The sequence below is a fragment of the Leopardus geoffroyi genome, chromosome A1 (genome assembly GCF_018350155.1).
Source record: "Leopardus geoffroyi isolate Oge1 chromosome A1, O.geoffroyi_Oge1_pat1.0, whole genome shotgun sequence".
Classification (NCBI taxonomy): domain Eukaryota; kingdom Metazoa; phylum Chordata; class Mammalia; order Carnivora; family Felidae; genus Leopardus; species Leopardus geoffroyi.
In genome coordinates, this window is record NC_059326.1 from 136,321,669 (window position 1) to 136,333,799 (window position 12,131).

At 40.1% G+C, this 12,131-nt stretch overlaps 1 protein-coding gene across 2 annotated transcripts in view; it reads left to right on the forward strand.

Annotated features, from left to right (window-relative positions):
* MCCC2 (methylcrotonyl-CoA carboxylase subunit 2) overlaps positions 1 to 12,131 on the forward strand; it is a 72,023-nt gene that overhangs the window by 27,669 nt on the left and 32,223 nt on the right. For both annotated transcript variants that reach the window (XM_045446537.1, XM_045446547.1), the window contains one exon: positions 11,910 to 12,023. In XM_045446537.1, the coding sequence (XP_045302493.1) occupies positions 11,910 to 12,023 (114 nt within the window). The remainder of the gene's footprint in view (positions 1 to 11,909; positions 12,024 to 12,131) is intronic.

Genomic DNA, 12,131 nt, shown 5'->3' on the forward strand with positions numbered 1-12,131 from the left:
ATTTGAATGCTTTCCTTTTTCCTATTTTAGTTTCTTAAAAATGTTAACATCAGTATTTCTTTGAGCCACTTCTCTTAGCATTTCTTTTCTCTGTTTTACTCCAGTAGGAAGTTCAGGGTAAAGATTTACCTCTTTTCTTAGAAACCTCTTGGAATTTGAGGAAAATTTCCAATTTCTCTTGTGTACTAGTTTCCATAGTGCCTATTCTGATCTTTTCCCCAGTAAATGAGCCCTAAACCCGATGTCTGCACTGTAGCTGTTGCTTCATACTTAACTGAAGAAGTCAGGCTGTGTGCGAGCACTCTTGTACTAAAAACATTGTGACTTTGCCTTCTTTTATCCTAGAAACAGTTGTCCCTCTTCCTCTCCAGGGCTAAGCTTTTCATTTATAATCCTAATACCAACCCCTCCTTCGTGCCTCATCATTTGTCCCTCTTCTTTGTCTTACTCTAATATTTTCTCATCCATTTTTTTTTTCTCACAGTCAATAACTGTGTTGACTTCTTCTGCATTTTTTTGTTTTATTTATTTCTTTTGAGAGAGAGAGAGATTGAGATTGTAAGTGGGGAGGGGCAGAGAGAGAGGGAGACAGAGAATCCTAACCAGGCTCTGCACTGTCAGTGCAGAGGGAATTGAACCCACCAACTGTGAGATCACCACCTGAGCTGAAATCAAGTGTCCGATGCTTAACTGACTGAGCCACCCCATGTGCCCCAACTTCCTCTGTTTTTAAAGGAAAAAGAAAAAGCACCAAAAGCTGTGACAAAAGAAAAGGACCTTTGCTAGCTTCTTCTGTTCCCTGAAGCTTCCCTCCTTCCCTGGATCAGCAGACTTCTTAAAAACTGACCTAGGACCTTTGTTCCTGACTGCTCACTCCATAAAACCTACTGTCTTTGGAGGTCCTACTAGCCTCCTAGAGACCAGATTCTTTTTTTTTTTTTAATTTTTTTTTTTTTTAATGTTTATTTATTTTTGAGACAGAGAGAGAGCATGAACGGGGGAGGGGCAGAGAGAGAGGGAGACACAGAATCCAAAACAGGCTCCAGGCTCCGAGCTGTCAGCACAAAGCCAGACGCAGGGCTCCTACTCACGGACCGTGAGATCATGACCTGAGCTGAAGTCGGACCCTCAACTGACTGAGCCACCCAGGCACCCCTAGAGACCAGATTCTTACTCCACATGACCTCTTTTGTTCCCTTTCCTGAAATCTTCCTTAGGCTTTGTGCCCCTGGCTTTCCATATTCCCCCAGGCTCTCTGTTTAATCCTCTCCACCCAGGAACTTGTCCTTAATGGTTTCAGAAACTCTCATGACATCCCTTTCATATCCGTGATCTTTCCTGACCTCTCTCTGCACCTAGGGAGGTTCTGCTGTCTTTGTGGATTTCCCTTTGGTACTTAGGGGCTCCAACTAGACATTGAGCACATTCACTTCTCTACTGACGGTTCTTTCACCCGTGTCCCTGTTTGCTCTTGATGGTACTTCCTTCTTGAGCTTTTCCCTAGGATTGAAACCTTGGTGTCATCCTTGACTCTTGCCTGCTTTTTCCCCTACCTACCCGTACCTGATCATTTTGGTAAAAAAAAAAAAAAAAAAAATGTGTGTGTGTGTGTGTGTGTGTGTGTATCTATATATAGATATATAAATCTGTCTGTCTATATATTTCTCATCTTTGTATCCCCAGGAGCTCTTCTGGTGCTGGACAGATAATCAATACATAATAAACCTTTGACAAAGACCTGTCGATTTTTACCTTTGGATTGGCCCTCTCAGCTCCATTCCTGCTGCCATCACCATGGGTAGTTCAGGCCTACATTACTACTTAGAGTGTGGCACTAGCTTCACCTGTCTTGTGTTCCTGACTACCTAGTCTTTCCTTTTCTATCCACTGTACATGTTACTGTAGCATTACTCTTTATCTGGTTCCTGGCTCAAAACCATAATTTATACAAAACAGACTTCAGACTTATTAGCCTGGTACGTAAGACCCTATGTGGTCTAGTTCCGATCTTATGTTCTGGCCTTACTGCCTACTGTCAGTCTGAACCACTCACTGTTCTTCATATGTACCATGGCCTTTCATGACTGCTCAGGTCCATGCTGGGCCCTCTCTTCCCCATTCCTTGCAGTCTAAGTCTCCAGTCCATTTTCCAAATGCATCTCAGATGCCATCTCTTGCAGGAAGGCTTCTCTTTGAGCTATACCTTAATAATGACGTTTATTCCTTTTATCTAGATATATCCTAATTTCCCTCAGTAGACTCTAAGCCTCTTGAGATAAGAGACACCATCAGATAAATCTTTATATCCTCCCACATTTCCCTGAGAAGGTACTTAGTCAATATTTATTTAAAAAGTGAAACTCTTGGGGTGCCTGAGTGGCTCAGTGGTTAAGCATCCCGACGTCAGCTAAGGTCATGATCTCATGGTTCATGAGTTCGAGCCCTGCATTGTGCTCTGTGCTGACAGCTCAGAGCCTGGTGCCTTCTTCGGATTCTGTGTCTCCCTCTCTCCCTGTCCCTCCCCTGCTTGTGCTCTGCCTCTCTCTGTCTAAAAAATAAATAAACGTTAAAAAAAAAAAAAGAAGAGTGAAACTCTTTATGACTATTCAAGTGATATCTGATGTACTGAGTATATCTTACATGTTAATGTATGTTTTATTATTTACTGAGGCCTTGGCTTGGATGGATAAAAACAAGTTCTTATACTTTATTTTTTTAAAATTTTTATCCATATACTTTATTACATGAAGCAATCACTTGTTTAACTCCAGTTATGTTACATGTGCATTTTGATAGGGAACTCTAGCTTCTTTATTTGTTCAGTTCCTTCTTTCCTCCCCAATGTTGGTTTTTATTTAATGTTATTAACCTTGCCCATTATAGGTCCACTTAACCACTTATTTCTAAGATACATGTCTCTTGACAATCATATCTCTGTTATTTCCTGTATCTTTGCAGTGGTAAAAATGTGGACAGATTTTTACCAACCTGGAAGGTTTAAAATTTTTGTTTTTGCTCTCAAGGAGAAAAGGCAGTTACATAAGACACCTACCTACGTCTGTATTCTCTTGTCATCTTTCCCTCCTTTCTGGTGTATTTTAGAACTTGTTTTTTTGTTTTTGAAGTTTAAAGACTTGGCATACAGGTGTCTGGTGGTCTTACTTGGAGTCTCACGTCCTGAGGATACCTCACCTGGGCTTTCTCTAAACCCATGTAATGTCTTAATGTTCTTGGAAACATTGCTTCTGTTATTTTCTGTATTGTGGCTCCACGTTGCTGGCTTTTGAAGTGTGAGGCGTATAATTCTCTTCAGAGGTGGGATCTTTGTTTTCTTAGGTCTCACATTAGCATTAATTTTTAAAATTAGTGGACAGGGTGCCTGGGTGGCTTCGTGTGTTGAGCGTCCTACTCTTGATATTGGCTCAGGTCATGATCGTGGGATCAAGCCCTGCCTTGGGCTCCATGGTAAGCATACAGCCTGCTTAACATTCTCTGTCCCTCTGCCTCTCTCCCCTGCTCACGTGTTTCTCTGTCAAAAAAAAAAATAATAATTTAAAATAATTTAAAACTTAGTGGTGGTCTGGTCTAGCTGGATCTTTGCCCTGCTGCATCATCCTGTTTGACTGTGATCCTTTAGTGCACCAGGAACAAAATGTTTCCACTGTGACTAACAGTATATTTCTTCTGAAATAGTCGTTATTCATCTAGCCATGTGGAGGTGCAGCTTCTGTTTTTCCTCCGTGTGTCTGCCTGTTTGTTCTTCTTTTGGAGATGTACTTAAAATTATTTCAGGTGTCCCTGCTTCCTTCTCTCCTTCCCTGTCTCCACTTCCACCCTCTTGGCTTAGCTCATTATTTTTGAAATTTATTTTCTTTGCTTCAGATCATGGTAATTGTTTTGAGGGACTTAGTTAAGACAGGCACCGTATATCTTTTTTTTTTCCGTTCAGAAAAGTTGGTTTTATTATTTTTTAAATATTTATTTATTTATTAAAAATATTTTTTTAACGTTTATTGATTTTTGAGAGACAGAGAGAGACAGAGCATGAGCAGGGGAGGGGCAGAGAGAGAGGAGACACAGAATCTGAAGCAGGCTTCAGGCTCTGAGCTGTCAGCACAGAGCCCAATGCGAGGCTCGAACCCATGAACTATGAGATCATGACCTGAGCCAAAGTTGGACGCTTAACCAACTGAACCACCCAGGCACCCAAAAGGCGGTTTTATTAAAGCACACGGATAAGACCCATGGGCAGAAAGAGCTGCCCATTATTTTATTTTTTTTATTTTTATTTTTTCATGTTTATTTATTTTTGAGAGAGAAAAAGAGAGCGTGAGTGGGGTAGGGGCATGAGTGAGGGAGACACAGAACCTGAAGCAGCCTCTAGGCTATGAACTGTCAGTGCAGAGCCTGATGTGGGACTTGAATCCACAAATCATGAGATCATAACCTGAGCCAAAGTCAGATTCATAACCCACTGAGCCACCCAGGTGCCCCAAGGGCTGCCCATTATTTCAAAAATGCATTTCAGCTTGTCCATGTTGTCAAATAGGGCCTAGGGAACAAAATCACTGATTGCTTTGAGGCTGATAAAAAGAAAGAAACAGGATATTCTGGATAAGGTAGACTTTTTGTTTTCTGTGCACATTTTATCCTATCTATTTAGCACAGATAAGCATGAGTACTCTAGAATCAGTGGTGTGATCGGTCAGTATAATTGATTGTGATTTAAATTTTGGAGAGCTAATGAACTGATATGTGAATTTTGTGACTTTAAAAAAAAAATTTTTTTTTTTTTAATTTACATCCAAATTAGTTAGCATATAGTGCAACAATGATTTCAGGAGAAGATTCCTTAATGCCCCTTACCCATTTAGCCCATCCCCCCTCCCATAACCCCCCAGGAACCGTCTGTTTGTGCTCCATATTTAAGAGTCTCTTATGTTTTATCCCCCTCCCTGTTTTTATATTATTTTTGTTTCCCTTCCCTTATGTTCATCTGTTTTATCTCTTAAAGTCCTCATATGAATGAAGTCATATGATATTTGTCTTTCTCTGACTAATTTCGCTTAGCATGATACCCTCCAATTCCATCCACGTAGTTGCAAATGGCAAGATTTCATTCTTTGTTGTTGTTGTTGTTGTTGTTGTATCTTTTTTAATTTTAAAGATTTCATTCTTTTTGACTGCCGCGTAATACTCCATTGTGTGTATGTAGGTGTATATATATCATATCTTCTTTATCCATCCATCCATCAATGGACATTTGGGTTCTTTCCATACTTTTGCTATTGTTGATAGTGCTGCTATAAACATTGGGGGTGCCTGTGTCCCTTCGAAACAGCACACCTGTATCCCTGGATAAATACCTAGTAGTGCAATTGCTGGATCATAGGGTAGTTCTATTTTTAGTTTTTTGAGGAACCTCCATGCTGTTTTCCAGAGTGGCTGTACTAGCTTTCATTCCTACCAACAATGCAAAAGAGATCCTCTTTTTCCACACCCTCTCCAACATCTGTTATTGCCTGAGTTGTTAACGTTAGCCATTTTGACAGGTGTGAGGTGGTATATCTCATTGTGGTTTTGATTTGTATTTCCCTGATGATGACTGATGTGGAGGGAGCATTTTTTCATGTGTCGGCCATCCAGATGTCTTTGGAGAAGTGTCTATTCATGTCTTTTGCCCATTTCTTCACTGGATTATTTGCTTTTTGGGTGTTGAGTTTGATAAGTTCTTTGTAGATTTTGGATACTAACCCGTTATCTGATATATCATTTGCAAATATCTTCTTTCATTCTGTCAGTTGCCTTTTAGTTTTGGTGATTGTTTCCTTCACTGTGCAGAAGCTTTTTATTTTGATAAGGTCCCAATAGTTCATTTTTGCTTTTGTTTCTGTTGCCTCCAGAGACGTATTGAGTAAGAAGTTGCTGTGGCCAAGATCAAAGAGGTTTTTGCCTGCTTTCTCCTCGAGGATTTTTTGACTTCCTGTCTTACGTTGAGGTTTTTCATCCATTTTGAGTTTATTTTTGTGTATGGTGTAAGAAAGTGGCCCAGGTCCATTCTTCTGCATCTCACTGTCCAGTTTTCCCAGCACCACTTGCTGAAGAGACTGTCTTTATTCCATCGGATAGTCTTTCCTGCTTTGTCAAAGATTAGTTGCCCATATGTTTGTGGGTCCATTTCTGGGTTCTCTGTTCTGTTCCATTGATCTGAGTGTCTGTTCTTGTGACGGTACCATACTGTCTTGATGATTACAGCTTTGTAGTATAGCTTGAAATCTGGGATTGTGATGCCTCCTCCTTTGGTTTTCTTTTTCAAGATTGTTTTAGCTATTTGGGGTCTTTTCTGGTTCCATACAAATTTTAGGATTATTTGTTCTAGCTCTGTGAAGAATGCTGGTGTTATTTTGATAGGGATTGCATTGAATATGAGGATTGCTTTGGGTTGTACTGACATTTTAACAATATTTGTTCTTCCTATCCAGGAGAATGGAATCTTTTCCATTTTCTTGTGTCTTCTTCAATTTCTTTCATAAGCTTTCTATAGTTTTCAGTGTATAGATTTTTCACCTCTTTGGTTAGATTTATTCCTGGTATTTTATGGTTTTTGGTGCAACTGTAAATGGGATTGATTGCTTGATTTATTTTTCTGTTGCTTCATTGTTGGTGTACAGGAATGCAACCGATTTTTGTGCATTGATTTTATATTCTGCAACTTTGCTGAATTTATGAATCAGTTCTAGAAGTTTTTTGGTGGAATCTTTTGGGTTTTCCATATAGAGTATCATGTGACTTTTATTTTTTAAATGGAGGCTCTGTAGATAGAGGAAGAAAACAATGTGATATAGGCAGTATTTGCTTTCCACATTAACTTGAAATTGAAAAAGAAGAGAAATTTAAAAACATATTATACTTTTAATGGCTTTTCCATCAAGCAACTGAAACGTTTCCCCCTGTAAGTTATATTACATTTATCACTGTGTACCTTTGAACTGGGTAGTCTTCTGCAATTTCTCAGTGGAAGGATAGAGGTCTAGAGTTCACACAGCTTTTCAGAATTAGGTATAAAACCTCTTGACTCTCTCTCAGAGACCCTTTCTGTAGGGCAGACTGCTGACCTACAATATGTAATTTGGTTTTGGTGCAATGAGAACCAGTCTCTCTTTGTTTAGGCAAGACCTGGAGGGTAATGAAATTTTGTCTGAAGTTTTTGCAGACTCTTACTTCTGTTTTGTAGAATCTCATTTCCTTTTTTAAAAGAGTTTTTTATTTTTTATTTATTTTATTTATTTTATTTCTACTTTTTTAAGTTTATTTTGAGAGAGGGGAGGAGAGAGAGAGAGAGAGAGAGAGAGAGAGAAACAGAACACAAGTGGGGGAGGGGCAGAGAAAGAGGGAGAGAGAGAGAAGCCCAAGCAGGCTCTTGCCACCAGCGCTGACTCCGATGTGGGGCTTGAATTCATGAACCGTGACCTGAGCCAAAATCAAGAGTTGGATGCTTTACCAGCTGAGCCACCCAGCGCCCTATTTTTTATTTTTTAAGTAGGCTTTATGCTCAGCATAGAGCCCAACATGAGGCTTGAACTCACAACCCTGAGATCAAGACTTGAGCTGAGATCAAGAGTCAGGTACTCAACTGACTAAGCCACCCAGGCGCCCTGCATCTCATTTCCTGCTACTCAAAATTTCTGCTTGTGCCTTCTCTGGTAGTGATGGCAGGCAGTGTTATAGTCAGTTACATATCCTTCTTAGCCTTCTTGCTGCTTTCTTGGTCTTGATTTAAGTCTTGAGTCACCATGGATCTCCTCACCCTGTGGGAGAGACCTCTTGGCTTGTCCACATTGCAGGAAGCCCACCTCATGGGTGACTGGGTGGACTGTAGCCTCTCAGTGGAGTTCTTGGGAGTTGTCCTGTGTTCTGATGCACATGAGAGTCACTCTAATGTCTCCCCTGATTTGGTGCATGTCTTGTGCCCCCAACACAAGCCTATACCCTGAGTGTGCTCAGTATATGTTATGTTCACACATCTTACTTATGCCCTTTTAATGTCCTCTTAATAGAGAAAGCAGCAGAATTTTCTTCCTTGGGGTCTACATCATTTGTCCAGCATGGGCAGCGTGAGATCGTTGTTGTACCACAGACAAATGCTTTGGGACAGGGAAAGCCGTTAGAGCTGTTTGGCCCTGGGGTTCCTGTGCTTTGTGAGAAGAAGGAGCAGACGCAGTGGCAGGGCTCTTTTTGATGGACATTCACCCTGTTCTGCAAGTAAGCGAATGGCTTAGAATTAAATGATGAGAAGAGGAGATTCTGCGACGGTGGTGACTTCTCTAATCTAGGTTCTTTTATTTAATTTTTCTTTTATCAGAATTTGCTTTAGAGATGCTAAGTTTAATGTCTATGAGATACTTGTGACTAGCGTGGCCTGTTTCTTTTTTTTTTTTTTTTTTTACATTTATTTATTTTGAGAGAGAAAGAGAGCATGTGAGCAGGGGAGGAGCAGAGAGGGAGAGAGAGAAAATCACAAGAAGGCTCCACACTGTTGGCACAGAACCCAACATGGGGCTCAAACCCACAAACCATGAGATCATGACCTGAGCTGAAACCAAGAGTGGGACACTTAACCGACTGACCTCCCAGGCACCCCTAGCCTGTTTCTTATTGATAAAATTTGAGAATTTTGAATCTTACATACTTAATAATTCTAGCTCTTTTTAAAAAAATTTTATAATAGTTTTATTAAGATCAAATTCACATACCATACAATTCACCCATTTAATATGTACAGTTCAGTGGTTTTTAGGATATTCCCCGAGTTGAGGCAATTCTAGTACATTTTCATCACTCCAGGAGGAAATGCCGTATCCATTAACAGTCACTGCTTATTTCAATCCAGTCTCTCCAGCCCCTCGCAAGCACTCATCTGACTCTATGATTTGCCTATTATTCATTTCATTTGAAAGGGATCATATAATAAGTGGTTTCTTTCATTTACCAAAATGGTTTCAATGTTTACCCATGTCTTTTGGTTTTTCATTACTCTCTGGGATGGTACAGCATTCTGTTTATGGACTGTCTCCCATTTCTGCAATAGGGGAATGGTTTACTGAAGGGCAGCAACAACAAAGAACTTTTTTTTTTTAAGTATTTTCTGGTTTTTTTGTTTTGTTTTTGATGTTTATTCATGTTTGAGAGGCAGAGACAGAGTGTGGGTGGGGGAGGGGCAGAGAGAGAGGGAGACAGAATCTGAAGCAGACTCCAGGCTCTGACTGGTCAGCCCAGAGCCTGATGGGGGGCTCGAACTCATGACCTGAGCTGAAGTTTATTCATGTTTGAGAGGCAGAGACAGAGCACAAGTGGGGGGGGGGGGGCAGAGAGAGAGGGAGACACAGGGTCTGAAGCAGGCTCCAGGTTCTGACCTGTCAGCATAGAGCCCTATGTGGGGCTCGAACTCATGAACCGTGAGATCATGACCTGAGCTCAAGTCAGACACTCAACCGACTGAGCCACCCAGTTGCACCAACAGCAAAGTACTTCTAAGCAAAGACTGTCCCAAGGCTTCAGATGTAGTTACTTTAGATGCTTTTTGATCTCTGCGATAGTTATCCATTGCTGCAGAACAGAGTACCCCAAAACTTGGTAGTTGAAAGCACCATTTTTTACCTCACAGTTGCTCTGGGGCACAACTCTGAGCACAGCTGAGCCGGATCCCCTAGTTCTGGGTCTCATGTGGCTGCATTCCTCTTCAGTCTCCATTAGTAAGGGTCGGCCCCAGCTTGCTCACGTGGTTGTTGGCATGATTCAGTTCTCTGCAGGTCTCACTCATTTTCTTGTAAGTTGTTGGCCAGAAGCATGTCTAGGTTCCTTCCCAAGTGGGCATCCGTATAGAGTAAGTTACCACCTGTCAGCTAGATGCATTAGGGTGAACAGGCAGGTGGGCAAGAGAGGGAGCCAGCAAGGTGGAAGACAGAGTCTCTCATAACTTGATCACAGGAGTGACACTTGCTATAATCTATGTATTAGAAGCATGTTACCAGATTATATAGGACGTGGATACCAAGAGTCAGGGATCGGTGGAGGCCATTATCAGTTCATGTAAGAGAAGTGGATTGTTGGTTTCCTTGGCTTTGGAAATGCTTGGGAAAAAAACGCATCTGAAGTGCCCTTAGGAATATGGCAGAATTCCCTAGCATAGATGCACTAATAATTTGTTAGCGATTCACTTGTGAAACTTTTCTACCAAACTGGTAGGTCTTTTCTCCCCCTGAGATGGCATGATGGCATTCAGCTTCATTTCCCTCATTTTTATCTTACTACCTTTTGACAAACAGATTCTTCTTTCCTTGTTTACCAGCCACCCTGCCTCCCATCCTTGGTCTCTGAATATTTGCTGACAGTTGCTATTGCTTTCTTTTGCTTTCAGTTTGTTTTCATGGAACCCTGCTGTGCCTGTTTAGTTCTTCAGGGCTTTGAAATATGTCCCTTTTTAGATTTTTACTTCACTGTGACTCTTCTCTACTTCCTTGACTTTTATTTTTTTGGTACTGAAATAGTTTGAACTGTATCTGCTATTTGTGTACAGAGAGCAGGCTGATAAGATGAAATTGTGTCCTTTACTCCTGATAGAACCTTAAAAAAAAGCCCATAAAATATTTCAAAAATGCAGAAAGAACAGAGAATAGTACAGTAACAGAATGGAACACTCATGTACCCTCCATATGGATTTATGAAGTGTTAAGATCATTTGTTTTTTTCCCTCAGATTTTTAAAGAACTTATTAGCAGTTGGTGTATTGGTTCAAAATGCTGTGTCGATGGATGTGTTGGTTATTTGCTATCTTCGTTTTCATGAACACTGTCACACTGAATGTTTCCGGTGCTTCTTTCCTTGTTCAAGAACTTTTCTAGCCATAGATACTTCGAAAATAAACTTCTGATTGATAAGCAAACACAATGCGTGATAAATACTTGTAATATGTTGGCAGTGCAATTTTGCAGCCATTTTTAATAACATACATGAAATAGGGAAAAATACTTTTTGTGACTGCCATTTAGATGGAAAAATGTTAACTCGTGCTGTCTTGCATCTTTGGATTGATACTAGTGTAGCATTTTCATTTCAAAATGGGTATTTGTATGACTGTAAGAAAACTGATAGAATGGATATTGGAATTAGTAGCAAAAACTGCTTTCATATGGTAATTTAGGAAAATAGCCATTACATACTTTTAAAAATTTTCTCTGATATTATTTATGCCTACTTAGACATAATCAGCCAAACCCATATTTATTATTCTTTGTGTCTTATTAATCTGTAAGTAAGAGTTGTTTTTAAAGCTTTATTGTTGAAAATTTTAAATACCCATAAAAGTAGAGAAAATAATACTGCGAATACTCAGGTACACATCACCCAGGTTCTACACAATTGACTTTCTTTTGAGCAAGATTTTCAACTTTGATGCTAACATTAGTTTTATATTTAGAACATACCATATTCATTGTTACACAAAATATTAACACTCGGAGAATTATTTCACTATTTCAGTGAGGTAAGTGGTAGTTGTTGAGAAGACTTATTATTAGTTTCAACACAGTTTTGCTAATGTTTGGGTGGCTTGTGGAGTTTCTCCTCTCAATTAAGTCAATCAGGCTAATGGTCTAAATGGCCAGTCTTCTCTCTCACAGGGAGACTGTCCATAAGTTTTGTAAAAAATGTGATCTAAGCCCTTCAGAATGCTTTGATAGAAGTAGTTAGGAAACTATTCCAAACATTCGGAGGACCATTTTTAAAAAGAACTATAGGGACCAGCTAGTAATATCTCCTGGTACTACAACGTTTATGGAACTGTAGATCCAGAGACTATAATTAACTCTTTGAGCCTTACCTCAGGGGTTTCTTGTCTGCTTGCATTGCAGATAGCGGTGGTCATGGGCTCCTGTACGGCAGGTGGTGCTTATGTGCCTGCAATGGCTGATGAAAACATCATCGTACGCAAGCAGGGCACCATTTTCTTGGGAGGACCCCCATTGGTAAGAACATAGTTTTGATTGATTGATTGATTGATTGATTGAAGTAAAATATACATAATGTGAATTTTACCATTCTAACCATTTTTAAAGACACAGTTTTGTGGCGTT